The sequence below is a fragment of the Carcharhinus amblyrhynchos genome, chromosome 15 (assembly GCF_965287045.1).
Source record: "Carcharhinus amblyrhynchos chromosome 15, sCarAmb.v2.hapA, whole genome shotgun sequence".
In the NCBI taxonomy this organism is placed as follows: domain Eukaryota; kingdom Metazoa; phylum Chordata; class Chondrichthyes; order Carcharhiniformes; family Carcharhinidae; genus Carcharhinus; species Carcharhinus amblyrhynchos.
In genome coordinates, this window is record NC_137338.1 from 76,695,965 (window position 1) to 76,715,133 (window position 19,169).

At 51.0% G+C, this 19,169-nt stretch overlaps 1 protein-coding gene across 1 annotated transcript in view; it reads left to right on the top strand.

Moving 5' to 3' along the window:
- Positions 1-19,169, top strand: part of shroom2a (shroom family member 2a) — a 214,150-nt gene that overhangs the window by 151,294 nt on the left and 43,687 nt on the right. Inside the window, exon 5 of the mRNA XM_080204271.1 lies at positions 7,596-7,699. Coding sequence (XP_080060397.1) covers positions 7,596-7,699 — 104 coding nt within the window. The remainder of the gene's footprint in view (positions 1-7,595; positions 7,700-19,169) is intronic.

Sequence of the window (19,169 nt, forward strand, 5' to 3'; positions counted from 1 at the left end):
CCCCTCACTGAAGGTGTTGGTGAGTCGCTTCCCACTGGAGCTGCCTTCAGTCTGAGAGAACTGGGCCAAGGGTCAACCACACCAGAGTGGGTCTGGAGTCGCCCCGAGGCCTGACCAGGTTAGGCCGATAGTCACCCGTAGGCCTGACCAAATCAGGCCAGTAGTCACCCTTTACGCCTGACCAAGTTAGGCCGGTAGTCACCCGTAGGCCTGGCTAGGTTAGGCTGGTAGTCACGACTAGACCTGACCAGGTTAGGCCGGTAGTTATCCCTCAGCCTGACCAGGTTAAGCCGGTAGTCATCCCTCAGCGTGACCAGGTTAGGCCGGTAGTCATCCCTCAGCCTGACCAGGTTAGGCCGGTAGTCATCCCTCAGCCTGACCAGGTTAGGCAGGTAGTCTCCCCTAGGCTTGACCAGGTTAGGCCAGTAGTTATCCCTAGGCTTGACCAGGTTAGGCCAGTAGTCATCCCTAGGCTTGACCAGGTTAGGCCAGTAGTCATCCCTCAGCCTGACCAGGTTAGGCAGGTAGTCTCCCCTAGGCCTGACCAGGTTAGGCAGGTAGTCTCCCCTAGGCCTGACCAGGTTAGGCAGGTAGTCTCCCCTAGGCCTGACCAGATTAGGCCGGTAGTCTCCCCTAGGCCTGACCAGATTAGGCCGGTAGTCACCCTGAGGCTTGACCAGGTTAGGCCGGTAGTCACCCTGAGGCCTGGCCAAGTTAGGCCAATGGCCTTCCTTCCCCAAAGGACATTGGTGAACCTGTTTATTTTTATGGCAATCCAATAGCTTCACGGTCACAGTGACTTATTCCCGTTTTGTTTCCAGATTTGCCTTTTTGTTTTGAAACTACATCCAGTTTCTCAAACCTTTGAAGACTCTAGCTTATCAATCCAGAAACCATCCCGAGGGGAGAGAGAGAGAGAGAGAGGAAATACTCTCGGTTGGTTCCCCACTCCCCTCAGACTCTCTCGCCTCTCCCAGGTCCAGCCAGTGAGCGAGATGTTACACACTTCTCCCTTCATGACTCATGTGGAGTTAGTCACTGATGGTGATGAGAGGAAATTGTATTACGCCACATCGAAGCTCCTCTGGTTATAATTCCCAGTCCCCAGACAAGCAACATGAGCTGCTGTCAGTGTAGGAGTGTTTGTGTGGACTGTTCGAAGATACTGTGTGCAACTTTGGTCACCTAATTACAGGAAAGATATTCGTAAGGTTGAAGGAGTGCAGAGAAGGTTTTACAAGGACGTTGAGAAGCTGAGTTGCAGAGGAAGGTTGAATAGGTTAGGACTTTATTCCCTGGAGAAGAACGAGGGGAGATTTGATAGAGGTGTATCAAATTATGATGGGTGTAGATAGAGTGAATGCAAACAGACTTCTTCCACTGAGGCTAGGGGAGAAAAAAAACTAAAGGACATGGGTTAAGGGGGAAAAGTTTAAAGGGAATATTAGGGGAGGGCTTCCTCACCCAGAGAGTGTGGAACGAGCTGCCGGATGAAATGGTAAACGCAGGCTCACTTTTAACATTTAAGAAAAACTTGGACAGGTCCATGGATGGGAGGGGTGTGGAGGGATATGGTGCAGGTACAGGTCAGTGGGGCTAGCAGAAAAATGGTCCAGTACAGCCAAGAAGGGCCAAATGGCCTGTTTCTGTTCTGTGGTTCTACATCCTGTGATTTTTTTTACTGTTACCTTAGACACAGCCCCACACGCACGTGGAGGAGTTGATACTTCCCAGCCCTGCGTACGCTCCCCGGGGAACAGAGAATTAGAGTTAGCAATCTCACCGGAATTCCTCGAAATTAATCAATTGCTTCAAGCAAATTACAAATATCAAAGTTAATTAGTTTAGGTAATTAGCTTATTGTTAGAACATGAAACAGGTCATTGTGGTAAAAGTTACAGCTTATTCATTGGTAACAAGTAGGCTCACGTTAACACTGCAATGAAGTTACTGTGAAATTCCCCGAGTCTCCACACTCCGGCGCCTGTTCGGGTAACACTGAGGGAGAATTTAGCACGGCCGATGCACCCTAACCAGCACGTCTTTCGGACTGTGGGAGGAAACCGGACCGCACAGACACGGGGAGAATGTGCAGACTCCGCACAGACAGTGACCCAAGCCGGGAATCGAACCCGGGTCCCTGGGGTTGCAGTGCTAACCACCGTGCCACCCTGTATAAAAAGTATGCGGGTTTTGCTTTTGTTAAGTTTCCTTTGTAGACTTTTGCGTATTAGTTGTAACGTATTGGAGAGGGCGATGTGGTTAAGGATTGACCATCAGTCCTGAAAGAGCCTCCATTTGCTTTCCAATTGGCGTGGGAATGCTGGACACTGCCAGGCTGGACCAATGTCCAGGAGTGTGCCAGATGGGGAGTCATGTGACAAGACCTCCCATCTTCCCAACCGAGCCCCCGAGGGAAGGTCATGGGGTCGGATTACTTCCGGGTCACAGTCCTTGGTGATGGGGAGCGAATGTGTGTGACCCCAGAGTCTGGCCACGGGTGACCGCGGCGGTACATCGTTTAAAACCCAGTGGTTTGACCAAACTGGGAAGTGCTACGTCAAGCTGTGACTGCTCGTGGCTGGCCAGGAAGAGGAAGGTCAAAGGACAAATGAACCTCAGCCAGGAAACTCGACGGGGCAGCTACGTGGAGCAGACCCAACCTTCAGCCCCAGCCCAGAGAGTGTGGGAAGAGGCAGCAGTGCCTGTAGTTTGGAGATGTCTGGATCACGGAAAATCCCTGCTCTGATTCCCGGGCTGGGCCTGAGGCGTGCTGCATTTGTTCTGAGAATTCCTGATCTCGGGAAGGGAGGGGATCGGAAATAAGTATCTTCAGATTGGACCTCTGCTGAAGGGTCTACTGGCGAATGTTGGCCAGGGTGTAGAGTTGGCAGCGATGGCCGTCACCCTAGCAATCACCCTCCTCCTTCACCATGGAAGATCTGGCCAAGTTAATGACGTATGTCACCTCTTCCCCACCCCCCCACAGAGGCGTGGCCTGACCCACACTGCCTCCGGACTGAGTTGACTTGTGGTTTCGCCTGCTTGTTTCAGGGTTGGATTTGATTTGGTTTATTATTGTGTTAACACGCAATGAAAAGTATTGTTTCTTGGGTGCTGTACAGACAAAACATACCGTTCATAGAGAAGGAAAGGAGAGAGTGCAGAATGTAGTGACATAGCTAGGGTGTAGAGAAAGATAGTGAGGGATAGGTCCATTCAAAAGTCCTACAGCAGTAGGGAAGAAGCTGTTCTTGAGTCGGTTGATATGGGACCTCAGACTTTTGTATCGTTTTCCCGATGGAAGAAGGTGGAAGAGAGAGTGTCGGGGGGGGGTGCGTAGGGTCCTTAATTATGCTGGCTGCTTTGCCGAGGCAGTGGGAAGTGTAGACAGAGTCAATGGATGGGAGGCTGGTTTGTGTGATGGATTGGGCCACATTCATGACCGTTTGTAGTTCCTTGTGGTCTTGGGCAGAGCAGGAGCCCATACCAAGCTGTGATACAACCAGAAAGAATGCTTTCTATGGTGCATCTGTAAAAGTTGGTGAGAGTTGTCGCTGACATGCCAAATTTCCTTAAGTTTTTTACCCTTATCTTGGCTAGGGCTACGCCTCTGGATAATCAAATCCTGGACTGTCATCTCTCCATTCCGTAAATCTTTGTCCCTTCAATTTGATCAAAGTTTTCAAGATACTAGGTAGAGCAGGCAGGGCAGATACGGAGGAAGCTCCTTCTGTTTTGAGGAGTCTAGGATTAGTAACACTTGTACGTGCAAGTGAAATGGGGAAACACTTGTACGTACAAGGGATGCTAGAAGTTTGGAACTCCCTCCTGAATCGTAGAATCCCTACAATGCAGAAGGAGGCCAGTCGGCCCATCGAGTCTGCACTGACCACAATCCCACCCAGGCTCTACTCCCATAACCCTGCTAATCCCCAGATACTGGTGTCAATTTAGCATGTTCAATCAACCTAGCACATCTTTGGGCACTAAGGGACAATTTAGCATGGCCAATCCACCTAACCTGCACATCTTTGGACACTAAGGAGCAATTTACCATGGCCAATCCACCTAACCTGCACATCTTTGGACACTAAGGGACAATTTAGCATGGCCAATCCACCTAACCTACACATCTTTGGACACTAAGGGACAATTTAGCATGGCCAATCCACCTAACCTGCACATCTTTGGACACTAAGGGACAATTTAGCACGGCCAATCCACCTAACCTGCACATCTTTGGACACTAAGGGACAATTTAGCATGGCCAATCCACCTAACCTGCACATCTTTGGACACTAAGGAGCAATTTACCATGGCCAATCCCCCTAACTCACACATCTTTGGACACTAAGGAGCAATTTACCATGGCCAATCCACCAAACCCGCACATCTTTCGGCACTAAGGGACAATTTAGCATGGCCAATCTACCTAACCCGCACACCTTTGGGCACTAAGGGACAATTTACCATGGCCAATCCCCCTAACTCACACATCTTTGGGCACTAAGGGACAATTTAGCATGGCCAATCCACCTAACTTGCACATCTTTGGACACTAAGGAGCAATTTACCATGGCCAATCCACCTAACTTGCACATCTTTGGACACTAAGGAGCAATTTACCATGGCCAATCCACCTAACCCGCACATCTTTGGACACTAAGGGACAATTTACCATGGCCAATCCCCCTAACTCACACATCTTTGGGCACTAAGGGACAATTTAGCACGGCCAATCCACCTAACCCGCACATCTTTGGGCACTAAGGGACAATTTAGCATGGCCAATCCACCTAACTTGCACATCTTTGGACACTAAGGAGCAATTTACCATGGCCAATCCACCAAACCCGCACATCTTTGGACACTAAGGGACAATTTAGCACGGCCAATCCACCTAACTTGCACATCTTTGGACACTAAGGAGCAATTTACCATGGCCAATCCCCCTAACTCACACATCTTTGGGCACTAAGGGACAATTTAGCATGGCCAATCTACCTAACCTGCACATCTTTGGGCACTAAGGGGCAATTTAGCATGGCCAATCCACCTAGCTTGCACATCTTTGGACACTAAGGAGCAATTTACCATGGCCAATCCACCAAACCCGCACATCTTTGGGCACTAAGGGACAATTTAGCATGGCCAATCCACCTAACCCGCACATCTTTGGGCACTAAGGGACAATTTAGCACGGCCAATCCACCTAACCCGCACATCTTTGGGCACTAAGGGACAATTTAGCATGGCCAATCCACCTAACTTGCACATCTTTGGGCACTAAGGGACAATTTAGCATGGCCAATCCACCTAACCCGCACATCTTTGGGCACTAAGGGACAATTTAACATGGCCAATCCACCTAACCCGCACATCTTTGGGCACTAAGGGACAATTTAACATGGCCAATCCACCTAACCCGCACATCTTTGGGCACTAAGGGACAATTTAGCATGGCCAATCCACCTAACCCGCACATCTTTGGGCACTAAGGGACAATTTAACATGGCTAATCCACCTAACCCGCACATCTTTGGGCACTAAGGGACAATTTAGCATGGCCAATCCACCTAACCTGCACATCTTTGGACACTAAGGAGCAATTTACCATGGCCAATCCACCTAACCCGCACATCTTTGGGCACTAAGGGACAATTTAGCATGGCCAATCCACCTAACCCTCACATCTTTGGACACTAAGGAGCAATTTACCATGGCCAATCCACCTAACCCGTACATCTTTGGACACTAAGGGACAATTTAGCATGGCCAATCCACCTAACCCTCACATCTTTGGGCTATAGCAGGCATGTTGATGCTGGGTCAGCTGTTAACCCTCGGCCTGAGAGATTTTTATTGCCCAAAGGAATATGAAGCAATGGCGGGTACGTAGAGTGAGGTCACCAATCAGCCATCGTCATCTCGCGAAGTAGAGGAACAGGCTTAAGGAAGGCTGAATGGCCTTCTCTTGTTCCTGTAATCCCTCCTGAGAATAAATGTGCTGGAGAAATTGCTCCCGGCAGAACGAAGTGTATGGGAAAAGTGGTGTACTGTTTAAGTGTTGCCAGACTTGTGCCCTGTTTGCCAAGTCCCATTTCACCCTGCCAGTGCCACAGTCAAAGGACTGACTCCTCTCTGCCCAAAGCTGGATACAGGAGAGACTCTGGGGGGGGCCTCAAACACCACAATTATCTGCTGGGGACACATTCCTGAGTGTAGGGAAACCCAAGTGGTTTGAGATGGGATAAGTACAGGGTGGATTAGGGACAAATCAGGGAGTGTTGTGAACGGTGCAAGGGACTCAAGACTGAGCAATCTCTCACTCCTCCTCCTCCTCCTCCTCCTCCTCCAGCAGCCTACTCCCAGCTCCTCCTGCACCAGTCCCCGCACCAGCTCAGAGCCGAGCTCTCGACAGCTTTTAACGGGGCCTGGTTTCCAATCGGGCAGCTTACAGCTGCCAAAGTAATCGGTTGGCGAGCTAAAACTTCCCTGTTGCCACCCTTGGGTGGCACAGTGCTTGGCGCTGCTGCCTCACCTTGCCACGGACCCGGGTTCGGTTCCCCGGCTTGGGGGCCTGTGTGGAGTTTGCACCTCCTCCCCGTGTCTGTGTGGGTTTCCTCCGGGTGCTCCGGTTCCCTCCCACAGTCTGGTGCGTGGACCCGAATGGGCACCAGCGTGTGGCGTCTCGGACAAATTCCTAGCAACTTCATCGCAGTGTCAATGTAAGCCTTACATAAGAAATAGGAGCAGGAGTAGGCCATCTAGCCCTTCGAGCCTGCCCCGCCATTCAATAAGATCATGGCTGATCTGTCGTGGCTCAGTTCCACATTCCCGCCCTCTCCCCATAACCCTTAATCCCCTCTCTTATCAAAAACCCATCAACCCGCGTCTTAAAAATATTTAGCGAGGCAGCCTCCACCACTTCAACGGGCAGAGAATTCCAGAGATTCACCACCCTTTGAGTGAAGAAGTTCCTCCTCAACTCCATTCTAAACCGCCCCCCCTTTATCTTGAGGCTGTGCCCCCTAGTCCTACTGTCCTTTCTGAGCGAGAAGAGTCTCTCCACCTCTATCCTATCCATCCCATTCATCATCTTATACGTCTCAATGAGATCTCCCCTCATTCTTCTAAACTCTAACGAGTACAAGCCTAGTTTATTCAGCCTCTCCTCATAGCTCAACCCCCTCAACTCCGGTATCAGCCTAGTAAACCTCCTCTGCACTCCCTCCAAGGCCAAAATATCCTTGCGTAAGTGCGGCGCCCAAAACTGCACACAGTACTCCAGCTGCGGCCTCACCAATGGTAAACAACTTGTAATTATAAAGTGCCTTCAACATAGGGATCCAAAAAGGTATTTTACAAGGAACAATTGTTAGATTATCAAGTCAAAAACTTTAAGGTGCAGAAAAGTAACAAAGCAAAGGTAGTCAATGAGACCTGTAGTTCCAGAGAGGATGGTCATTTCACTAATGGTAGAGAGAAGCCAGAATTTGTAAATTGAAGGGTGTTGGGATGGAGCTCTGGGTAAGTTAGAGACATCTTACCCGTGACGCCAATAAAAATCAACTTCAATCTTCGTTCTGCAGGAGGTTTCTGTCGCCGTGAGGAGACGCACGGAAGGGTGTCAGACGGAGGCAGAGTGTCCCACGCCCACGGCTGGTGAAGGAGGACGGGCAAGCCTGCCCACAAGGTGGGTAAATAAAGCCGCCCTCTTGCGCGCAGCCACGTGACGTTTAATCCCCGAGCCGGAACTGCTTGCGGCCCTGTTTTAATAAGCCTGGAACGCTGGATTTTTTTTCCTGTCATCCCCGGGGTTAGGGTGGTTTCTGGAAGTTAGCCCAGGGCGTTTAACTGCCCCCACACCGCAATTACAGCCTGCCTGCAACCAAACACTGTCACCTCTCTCCAACAAATTGGATCGGCCCCGCTGACCGAGCGGTCGTGCCACTCAGCGCAAACCCGGCGTGGGGACTGGGTAGGCCCGAAGCTCCCTGGCAAAACAAAATGGCAGCCTGGCCATTTTGGAGGGAAAGCGGGCGAACTCTTTCTCACACAAAGGCCAATCAGTCTGATTCTAACCCCCCCCCCCCCCCACCCCCCTCACCAAACAAGACTGGGGAGGCTGCGGGTAAGGTGGGGGGAGCTTTCAATATTCCCGTTTTTTTTTTGTGGTCGGCAAAAGGTTTATCGTGAGATTTCGGAACAAAACGGAGCTGCGGTTGAGATCAGTGAGGATCTCGTTTCTCATTGAGAGGGCGGGCAGACTCGGAAGGGGGCTGAATGGCCTCCTCCTCCTGTTCCAACAGTACTTTCACCCGCTCCGTCACCTCACTGGTCACAGCAACATCCAGGCATCTTAGAAACACTCCATGGGCCGAGGCTGGATGTGTTATTTCCCGTCTTGACCTGAGCTGTTGTTCTCACTTGTATCAGTAAAGAGTCTTACTTCTGGCGCGCCGGACAGACAGAGCACACCGTTCATAGAGAAGGAAAGCAGAGAGTGCAGAACGTGGTGTTACAGTGAGAGCTAGGGTGTAGGGAAAAGAGAATTAGAGCGCGGTTAGAGAGTTTAAAAGAGTTGGAATGAAGTTATAGAATGAGAGTAAGGAATAGACTTAGACAGTCTGCTGGGCACAGTCTGTAAGAAGTCACCTCGTTCTGGTGCCGTGTGAAATAGAATCAAAGAGGTTTGCAGCATGGAAATAGGCCCCTTGGCCCAGCTTGTCCATTGCCACCCCTAAGCTTGTCCCAATTGCCAGCATTTGGCCCCTATCCCTCCATACCCATCTGTAACTATCGAAATGCTTTGTAAAAGACAACATTGTACCCGCCTTTACTACTACCTCTGGCAGCTCGTTCCAGACACTCGCTACCCTCTGTGTGAGAAGGCACCTACAGTAATCTAGAGAAGTGTCATGTGATGTACATAGCATAGAATTGCTACAGTGTGGGAGGAGGCCATTGGGCCCATCAAGTCTGCGCTGACTCTCCAATCGAACATCTTAGCCAGCCCGCACCCCCGTAACCTCACATAGATACCCCGCTAACCTTCCGCACCTTGGAACGCTAAGGGGCAATTTAGCACGGCCGGTCCAGCTAACTGGAACATCGTTTGGAAGGCGGGAGGAAACCGGAGCACCCGGAGGAAACCCGCGCAGACACGGGGAGAATGTGCAAACTCCGCGCAGACGGTGACCCAAGTTTGGAGATGAACCCGGGCCCCTAGTGCTGTGAGGCAGCAGTGCTGACCACTGTGCCACCGTGCTGCCCTTCAAGGGGGACGGGGGGGGGGGGGGGGGGTGGTGTGTGCTGTGGTGGTGAAAGGTGCTATAGCAATGCAAGTTTGTCCTTCCTTTCTTGTAAGATTCGCCCAGCCGCGCGTGGTCCCATTGGGAAGGCCTTCCTCCTGCACTTCCTTCCACAACTAGCTGTGCTGTTGTGTTCTGCCGGAATGCGGCCTAGTGGCCCCTGGGCGCAATGTGAGACACACAACAATTAAAACAGCTTTGTTTGAACAGAAGCACATTCCGGCAGCACACAATAAACATCCCAGATCGCAGCGCAGGTCTGTATTGGACAAAAAGCACTTGACACCGAGCCAACGACGGAAGCCAAACACCCCAGCCGTGTGAAAGAACTGAAGGAGTATTTTTTGAAAGCGGGGGGGGGGCGAAATGAGAGGTGAAGGGGTCTGGGGGAGCAGCACCCGACTCAGTGCCTAGGTGGTCAGCATCACGGATGTCAAAGATTGGGTGAAGAAAATTGGGGGCGGGCGAGAAAAGAGGAATGAGACGGATTCGATGGCCTCACTCAAAATGAGTTCATGAGAAAGAGGAACAGAATTAGGCCATTCGGCCCATCGAGTCCACTCCGCCATCAGCTATTTACCATTTATATAGATGATCTGGAGGAGGGAACCGAGTGTAGGGTGTCGAAATTTGCTGATGACACCAAGATTGGGGGAACGGCAAATTGCGCGGAGGGTGTGGAGAGTCTGCAGAAGGATCTAGATAGGCTGGGCGAATGGGCCAGGAAATGGCAAATGGAATTTAATGTTGGCAAGTGTGAGGTGGTCCACTTTGGTAGGAAGAATGGTAGGAAGGACTATTACTTACAGGGAGAAAAACTGCAGCAGGCGACGGTGCAGAGGGACCTCGGGGTCCTTGTGCATGAGTCGCAAAAACCCAGCTTGCAGGTGCAGCAGGTGGTCAGGAAGGCAAATGGGATGCTGGCCTTCATAGCGAGGGGGATTGAATATAAAAGTAGGGAGGTCTTGCTGCAGCTGTATAGGGCATTGGTGAGGCCGCAGCTGGAGTACTGTGTGCAGTTTTGGGCGCCGCACCTGCGCAAAGATATTTTGGCCTTGGAGGGAGTGCAGAGGAGGTTTACTAGGCTGATACCGGAGTTGAGGGGGTTGAGCTATGAGGAGAGGCTGAATAAACTAGGCTTGTACTCGTTAGAGTTTAGAAGAATGAGGGGAGATCTCATTGAGACGTATAAGATGATGAATGGGATGGATAGGATAGAGGTGGAGAGACTCTTCCCGCTCAGAAAGGATAGTAGGACTAGGGGGCACAGCCTCAAGATAAAGGGGGGGCGGTTTAGAACGGAGTTGAGGAGGAACTTCTTCACTCAAAGGGTGGTGAATCTCTGGAATTCTCTGCCCGTTGAAGTGGTGGAGGCTGCCTCGCTAAATATTTTTAAGACGCGGGTTGATGGGTTTTTGATAAGAGAGGGGATTAAGGGTTATGGGGAGAGGGCGGGAATGTGGAACTGAGCCACAACAGATCAGCCATGATCTTATTGAATGGCGGGGCAGGCTCGAAGGGCTGGATGGCCTACTCCTGCTCCTATTTCTTATGTTCTTATGGCTGATACACTCCTCATCCCCATTTTCCTGCCTTCTCCCCGTATCCCTTCAACCCGTTAAAAATCTGTCTAACTCCTCCTCAAATCTACTCACTGTCCCAACGTCCACAGATTCATTTGGGAGAAGCAGTTTCTCCTCAACTCTGTGTTAAATTTGCTCCCCCTTATCTCAAGACTATGACCTCTCCCCTGGGAATGACCCACAAGAAGTAAAGTTTATTTATTAGTCCACAAGTGGGCTTACATTAACACTGCAATGAAGTTACGGTCCCCTAGTTGCCACACTGTGGCGCCACTTCTGGTCAGTGGCCCCTCAGAGGAGGCATCCGCTCCCTGTCTACTCTATCCATTACCTTTCATCGTCTTGAATACCCTCGAATCGATCTCCGCCCCTCTTGAGTGAGGGACGCCTGTCCTGTTTACACGCGGCTCGTGGACGGGACGCCAACCTTTCCACTGCCGGCAGTTGGTTTACACCCAACAGCGAGGCCTACTCACACCAGAGAAGGGGGCTGTTGTGGGGGGGGGGTGGTGGAATAAGGCGCCAACAGCAGCACTTTACTGGCTGGCGTGCGGCGCAGTCTTTTCTGTGGAGTCTGTGTAAACAGCAGTGCTGAGGCCCAGCTGTGATTACAAAAGCCTGCTCTCTCTGTGTAGGCTAAGCCAGGCCCGTAGACGTCAACTCAGTGGAATCCACCCCCTGCTGCAATAGAATCCCGTGATTACCGAGTGGCTAACGGTTGCCCGACACGTCCTACGCCCCCGTCTGTGAGCCTGTTCTCACCCTGGCAACACCCACTGCTGCCTTGACCTTCCAAGATGGCCGCCTCAGGCTAAAATGGCTCAGGAGAATAGGGTTCTCCGCGGGAGATTTGTTTGAAACTCTCAACGAACCCGGCTGGGCTAGAGAAAAATCACACAGCAGATCAGTTAAAGCTCCTACTGTCTATGAGGCATAAGAGCAGAATTGGGCCCCGTCGGGCCTGCTCCGCCATTCGATCATGGCTGATATTTTTCTCATCCCCCATTCTCCTGCCTTTTCCCCATAACCCCTGATCCCCTTGTTAATCAAGACCCTATCTATCTCTGTCTTAAAGATACGCAATGACCTGGCCTCCACAGCCTTCTGCGGCAAAGAGTTCCACACATTCCCCACTCTCTGGTTGAAGAAATTCCTCCTCATCTCTGTTTTAAAGGATTGTCCCTTTAGCCTGAGGTTGTGCCCTCTGGTTCTAGTTTTTCCTACTAGTGGAAACATCCTCTCCAGGTCCACTCTATCCAGGCCTCAATAAGATCCCCCCTCATCCTTCTAAACTCCAACGAGTACAGACCCGGAGTCCTCAACCGTTCCTCATACGACAAGCCCTTCATTCCAGGGATCATTCTAGTGAACCTCCTCTGGACCCTTTCCAAGGCCAGCCCACCCTTCCTGAGATACGGGGCCCAAAACTGCTCACAATCCTCCAAATGGGGTCTGACCCATGGGGCCTTATACAGCCTCAGAAGACATCCAGGGTTGGAAGCAGTAGGCCCCTTAGCAAGGCCTTGCTGTGGTGAGGAGTTTGTACCGTCAGGAAGGAAGTGAAGTAATGCAGGCGATTTGAGTGCTGGTGATGCTCTCGCAAGTTAATGGCCAGAGTAGGGAGTCATGGGGTGACGCGTCTGGGACAGTATGCGGCTGTGCAGAGGAGGGGGCTGGTGGACCACAGCTGGAGCATCAACTGGGCCGGTTTCACACGTCAACACGAGGAAAGCTTGGGCACACGCCTGCCCCGGCCTCCTGGCACTGTGTATGAGGCTTTGTGGGGGGGGGTGGGGCAGTGAGAATTAGCGCTGAACACCAGAGGGTAGGCGAGATCAGCTGACTGCCCCTCCTATCATGGCACCATTTCCTACCCATAAGCCTTCAGTTAGCTGAGCATTGGAGACGATTGGCATGCAGCAACCCAAGGCCTGGTCCAGTTAACAACGCATGGCTCATTTGGTGGAAAATTTTGTACATTTTGGTCAGGATGTCCTTTATTTGTGTAGAACCTGAGACCAGTAGCTCAGAGCCTCTGAGTGTATCAGGTGGGTGTTGTTATGTGTTGGGGGGGTAGGCAACATTAAAGCCCCCCTAGCATAGGAACCTAGCACCCGAGGCAACCCAAAACCTTCAACCCAAGTCAGAGCTGTGCCGCTGTGAAGAAGAGTGAGGGCAGAGGGTGTTCCATCGGTTCAATGCAGCGCTCCCTCTAAACTGCGCCGCAGCCTGTTCCAGTAGGCCACACTCTCAGCCTGTTCGAGTTCCGTACTGTGTGTGCAGAGAAAGATGCCACTTCAGTAACTTGCCCCCCAAGCACTCCAGAAAGAAAATGATGCCGTGTAACCTGAGGGCAAAATGGGGTTTGGGACCTCGAGGGGGCTGGTGAACCAAACTGTGGGTTGACTGCATCTGGCTGCCCTGGGAATACTCAGTCCTGCCTGACAGCAGGTCCTGGGATGATGGGACACTGCATAAGTCAATATCACTCAAACTAAGGCAAAATCCTGTCTATGCTGAAATATTCCCAGGACATGGGAGTACACGGCTGCCCTGTGAAACATCTGTGACAGAAGGGAGGAACGGAGTTAGCATCTCAGGTTGGCAGAGTCTTCTGATGAAAGGCCGTGGCTCTGAAGTGTTAGCGCCATTTCTCTCTCTCTCAGCTGCTGACTAACCTGTTAAGGCCTCGCATTGCGGGGGTGCAGAGGAGATCCAAAGTTCCTTTGGCCAAATGGTGTTGGTAATCTGCGTTGGAGATAAGTTGGGAAGTAACAAAGCAGCCACACACACTCAAAGCGAAACCGATAACCCACAAAATGATTGTGTTATTTTACAGCCCCCATTTGGCACACTTCATAGGATCGTAGAGTGGTGAACAGCACAGCATGAGGCCATTTGGCCCATTGTGACTGTACTAGTTCTCTGGAAGAGTGACTCACCTTCTCACTCTCCCGCCTTTTCCCTTAACCTTGCTAAAACCTGGTGTTGTCAGACTTTTTACTGTACCTCCCACAGTGTCAGGGACCCAGATTCGATTCCTGGGTTACTGTCTGTGTGGAGTTTGCACTTTCTCTGCGTGGGTTTCCTCCGGGTGCTCTGGTTTCCTCCCACGGTCAAAAGCTGCACAGGTTAATTTGATTTGATTTGATTGATTATTGTCACAAATATTAACATACAGTGAAAAGTATTGTTTCTTGCGCGCTGTACAGACAAAGCATACCGTTTATAGAGAAGGAAAGGAGAGAGTGCAGAATGTATTGTTGCAGTCATCGTTACGGTGTAGAGAAAGATCAACTTAATGCGAGGTAGGTCCATTCAAAAGTCTGATAGCAGCAGGGAAGAAGCTGTTCTTGAGTCGGTTGGTACGTGACCTCAGACTTTTGTATCTTTCTCCCGATGGAAGAAGGTGGAAGAGAGAATGTCCGGGGTGTGTGGGGTCCTTAATTATGCTGGCTACTTTGCTAAGGCAGGGGGAAGTGTAGACAGAGTCAATGAATGGGAGACTGGTTTGTGTGATGGATTGGGCTACATTCATGACCTTTTGTAGTTCCTCGGGGACTTGGGCAGAGCAGGAGCCCATACCAAGCTGTGATACAACCAGAAAGAATGCTTTCTATGGGGCATCTGTAAAAGTTGGTGAGAGTCGTAGCTGACATGCCAAATTTCCTTAGTCTTCTGAGAAAGTAGAGGCTTTGGTGGACTTTCTTAACTATAGTGTCGGCATGGGAGGGGGGACCAGGACAGGTTGTTGGTTTTCTAGACACCTAAAAACTTGAAGCTCTCGACCCTTTCTACTCTGTCCCCGTTGATGTAGACAGGGAGTTAGGATTTACTGTAGTTAGGAGCATTGGCCATGCTCAGTCTACCCGAACAGCACCAGAGTGTGGTGACTAGGAGAATTTCACAGTAACTTCATTGCAGTGTTAATGTGAGCCGACTTGTGATACTAATAAATAAACTTCCTTTGAAAATGATTGTCCTTTGATCTTCTGAAGGCTTTGAATGAACCAGCTTCTCGGAGAGCGCAAGGGGTGATTGCTTCTATTGCCAATCACTTTACAATGAGGGCCTCCGCTTCCCGATCCTCGTGCCACCCAGAAGGTTTCTTCCTACCTACACTGTCCAGACCCTTAATAATTCTGGATACCTCTTCCTCACCTCCTCTCCAAGGACAGCAGCCCCAGATTCTCCAGCCTAACTACTTAACTGAAGGTTCTCATCGCTGGGAACCGTCCTTAGAAATATTTTCTGTACCCTGTTTTGTCACATCTTTCCTAAAGTGTGGTGCCTAGAACTGGCCACAATACTTCAATCCATCCTGAATATGTGTACTCATATCTCTCTCGCTTTCAATACCCGATCTCATTTTTGTTACTGCCAAATCTGTTCGTACAATTTAGAATCCTTTATTTTGTCTTTCACTAACACTCAGACTTGAAATGGAAGGTGCAGTGGTATTGTCGCTGGATTAGAATCATAGAATAGAACTATACAGTGCAGAAGGAGGCCATTTGGCCCATCGAGCCTGCGCCGACCACAATCCCACTCAGGCCCTATCCCTGTAATCCCATGTATTTACCCTCCTAACCCCCCCTGACAGTAAGGGGCAGTTTAACGTGACCAGTCCACCTAACCCGCACACCATTGGGCTGTGGGAGGAAGTCAGTGCACCCAGGGGGAATCCCACACAGACACGGGGAGAATGTGCAAACTCCACACACACACACACACACACACTCGCAGAGCAGGGATGTACTTCTGAGGCCGTATAAGGCTCAGGCCCCATTTGGAGGATTGTGAGCAGTTTTGGGCCTCTGTATCTAAGGAAGGATGTGCTGGCCTTGGAAAGGGTCCAGAGGATGATCCCTGGAATGAAGAGCTTGTCGTATGAGGAACGGTTGAGGACTCTGGGTCTGTACTCATTGGAGTTTAGAAGGATGAGGGGGGGATCTTATTGAAACTTACAGGATACTGCGAGGCCTGGATAGAGTGGACATGGAGAGGATGTTTCCACTGGTAAGAAAAACTCGAACCAGAGGGCACAACCTCAGGCTAAAGGGACAATCCTTTAAAACAGAGATGAGGAGGAATTTCTTCAGCCAGAGAGTGGTGAATCTGTGGAACTCTTTGCCGCAGAAGGCTGTGGAGGCCAGGTCATTGAGTGTCTTTAAGACAGAGATAGATAGGTTCTTGATTAATAAGGGGATCAGGGGTTATGGGGAAAAAGCTGGAGAATGGGGGATGGGAAAAATATCAGCCTGGATTGAATGGCGAAGCAGACTCGATGGGCCGAGTGGCCTAATTCTGCTCCTATGCCTCATGGTCTTCAAAGCTGAGAATCGATTAGTAACCTCACCATTTGAATCCCATCATTATAGAACTGGAATTTGAATTATATAAAAAAAACCACCTGATTTAAATGTCTAGTGATGGTCATGAAGCCATCGTCAATTGTTGTAAAAACCCATCATGTCTTTCGGGGAAGGGAATCTGCCTTCCTCACCTGTGGCCTACCTGTGACTCCAGAGCCACTGCAGTGTTGTTGACTGTTAAATACCCTCTGAAATGGCCTGGCCACTTGGTAGAAGGGCAGTTGGAGATGGGCAGTAAATGCTGGCCCAGACAGCGAGACTCACATCCTATATATGAATACTAAAAAAAAATTCACAGGTAGCAAAACAAAACACCAATCTGAATATCCTAGAATCTTACAGTCTAGAAGGAAGACCTATCTTCTCTTTGAAAGAGCCAACCAGTTAATTGTCCGAGGGGGGGGAAATAAACACCCTTTAAAAGTTATGGTTGAATCTGCATCCACCACCCTCTCAGGCCGCGTGTTCTGGCTCACCTGAACTCGCTGTGTAAAAAAACATTTCTCTGAGTCTCTCCTCTGGATTGAGTTGGGGAGGAACTTCTTCACCCAAAGGGTTGTGAATCTGTAGGGTTCCCTGCCCAGTTGAGGCTCCCTCATTGAATGTTTTGAAGGCAAGGCTAGATACATTGTTGAACGGTAAAGGAATTAAGGGTTACGGGGAGCGGGCGGGTAAGTGGAGCCGAGTCCATGAGAAGATCGGCCATGATCTTATTGAATGGCGGAGCAGGCCCGAGGGGCCCGATGGCCGACTCCTGCTCCGAGTTCTTCTGATCTTATGTCCACACAGTCATTACCTGAAATCTACATTCCCCCCAGTTACTGACCCCACCCCCAGTGGACACAGTGTCTCCGTGTTGACACTCAAATCCTCTCAGAATTTGAAACTCCTCAATGAAAGGTGGGTGGCGCAGTGGTTAGCACTGCTGCCTCACAGCGCCAGGGTCCCAGGTTCGATTCTCGGCTCGGGTCACTACCTGCGGGGAGTTTGCGCATTCTCCCCGTGTCTGCGTGGGTTTCCTCCGGGTGTTCCGGTTTCCTCCCACAGTCTGAAAGCCGTGCCGGCATGCGGCGACTTGCGGAATTTCACACCAACTCCATTGCAGCGTTAATGTGAGCCTTACTTTGCGACTAATAAATAAACGTTAACTTTAAGATGTGCGGGTCGGGTGGATTGGCCACGCTGAGTTAGTGTCAGGGTGGCTAGCTGGGGTAAATGTGTGGGGTGACAGGCGGTAGGGCCCGGGTGGGATTGTGGTCGGTGCAGGCTCGACGGGCTGAATGGCCTCCTTCTGCACTGTGGGGATTCGGTTTGAACCCTCTCTGCCCTGAGGGGAAACGCGGTGATGGTCGCTACGGTTTTGAACGTGCCATCAAGCGAAATGGTGGCGGGGGAGGTGGGGGTGGAATTATTGTGGGGAAGCGAGACGCAAACTCACGTCTCAGAACAAAGAACAACACAGCCCGGGAAACAGGCCCCTTGGCCCAAGGAGCCCGCGCCGCCATTTCAATATTGAGTCCCCCTCTCCACCCGTGACCCTTGTCTACGCTCATGGCACTCCACATGGGAAAGCAGATTGAGGGGAGACTAATTTAGGGACAATTTGTTACACCCAATCAGCCTAAGGGCACATCTTTGAGGTGTGGGAGGAAATCGGAGCACCCGGAGAAAACCCACGCAAGCACGGGGAGAATGCGCAAACTCCCGCAGACACAGGCCCAAATCCATGTGTCTGCACAGCAAACAGTGATGGTCACTGAGCTGTCACGTTGCCCAGCATCTGGTCCAGTTTAAGCGCGCACCAACGACGTGAAGCACTAGGCTACTCTCGAAACATCCAAGAGCAGCCCTCGTACGACCCGTCGCGTGTACGCCCCTCGTTGGACAACAAGGCGGACCGGATCACCTGTGGATTAGAAGAGAAAAACACCAATACCACCCTTACGCAAACATTCAAGGGAATCCCCAGAAGCTCAAAAGTAAAACAAGCGAGCCGGGAAATATGTTGGAAGGTCCATCGGAATCAGTTGATTCCCAGGGGCATCCCAAGGCTTAGCTCGAGGGTTTTTGTTTTGGTTTGAATGTGTGCCCTGTTATTGGGAAGGGTTGGGGGGTGGGTTACTGTGGGGGGGTGGGTGGGGTGGGGAAGGCAGACTAAAGCTGTGGCTGGGCGAGGTCACTCCCCTGCCCGTGTTGTCAGGGTGCCAGCTCAGCCAATCAGCCCTGTGGCCTGCCGGGTGGGGCGCCGGGTGGGAGTGTGGGCGTGGGTTGGGACTGTCACACGGCCCCTGCGGAGCGGAAGAGTTGCTGTCACTCCACTGTAAATCAGCACAGTGCAGGCTTCCCACTCTGGGCAGCGTTGGAGTGAGAGGTTGTTCACTCGGAACGGTCGGGATGTTTTGAAGGTTGCGCTGCTGCAAAGAGGGTCACGTAAACTTCAGAGAGCGAGCGAGAGCCAGCTCCAGCTGAGGGGCCGGTTTGTTAGCAGATGGAGGTACGTTCTGTGGCGGAGCAGTGAAGGAATTTGTTCACAAACACCCAGTGCTGTTTTAAAGTTGTGGTTAGTGGAATTTTCGGAGCCAGGGCTGTTATTGCACTGACTGGCTGACTGCTGCTGTCAACTCGCTGGGCTGTTTGTCTCCTCTCAGGTGTTGGCACATTCTCTGTCCCACTCTACCTCTCCTGTACACTCCGTCACCGTCCAGAGGAAAAGATTGGAGGGGTGTGAGTGTGTGTGTGTGTGTTGGTGGGGGGGTGGGGGTGAAGAGAGAAAGAGACAGCTCATTTTTAAAAAAAGAAAAAGCTTGTTCTCTGTCTCTGTCTCTCTCTGTCTGTCTCTCTCTCTCTCTGTCTGTCTGTCTGCCTCTCTCTCTCTCTCTCTGTCTGCCTCTCTC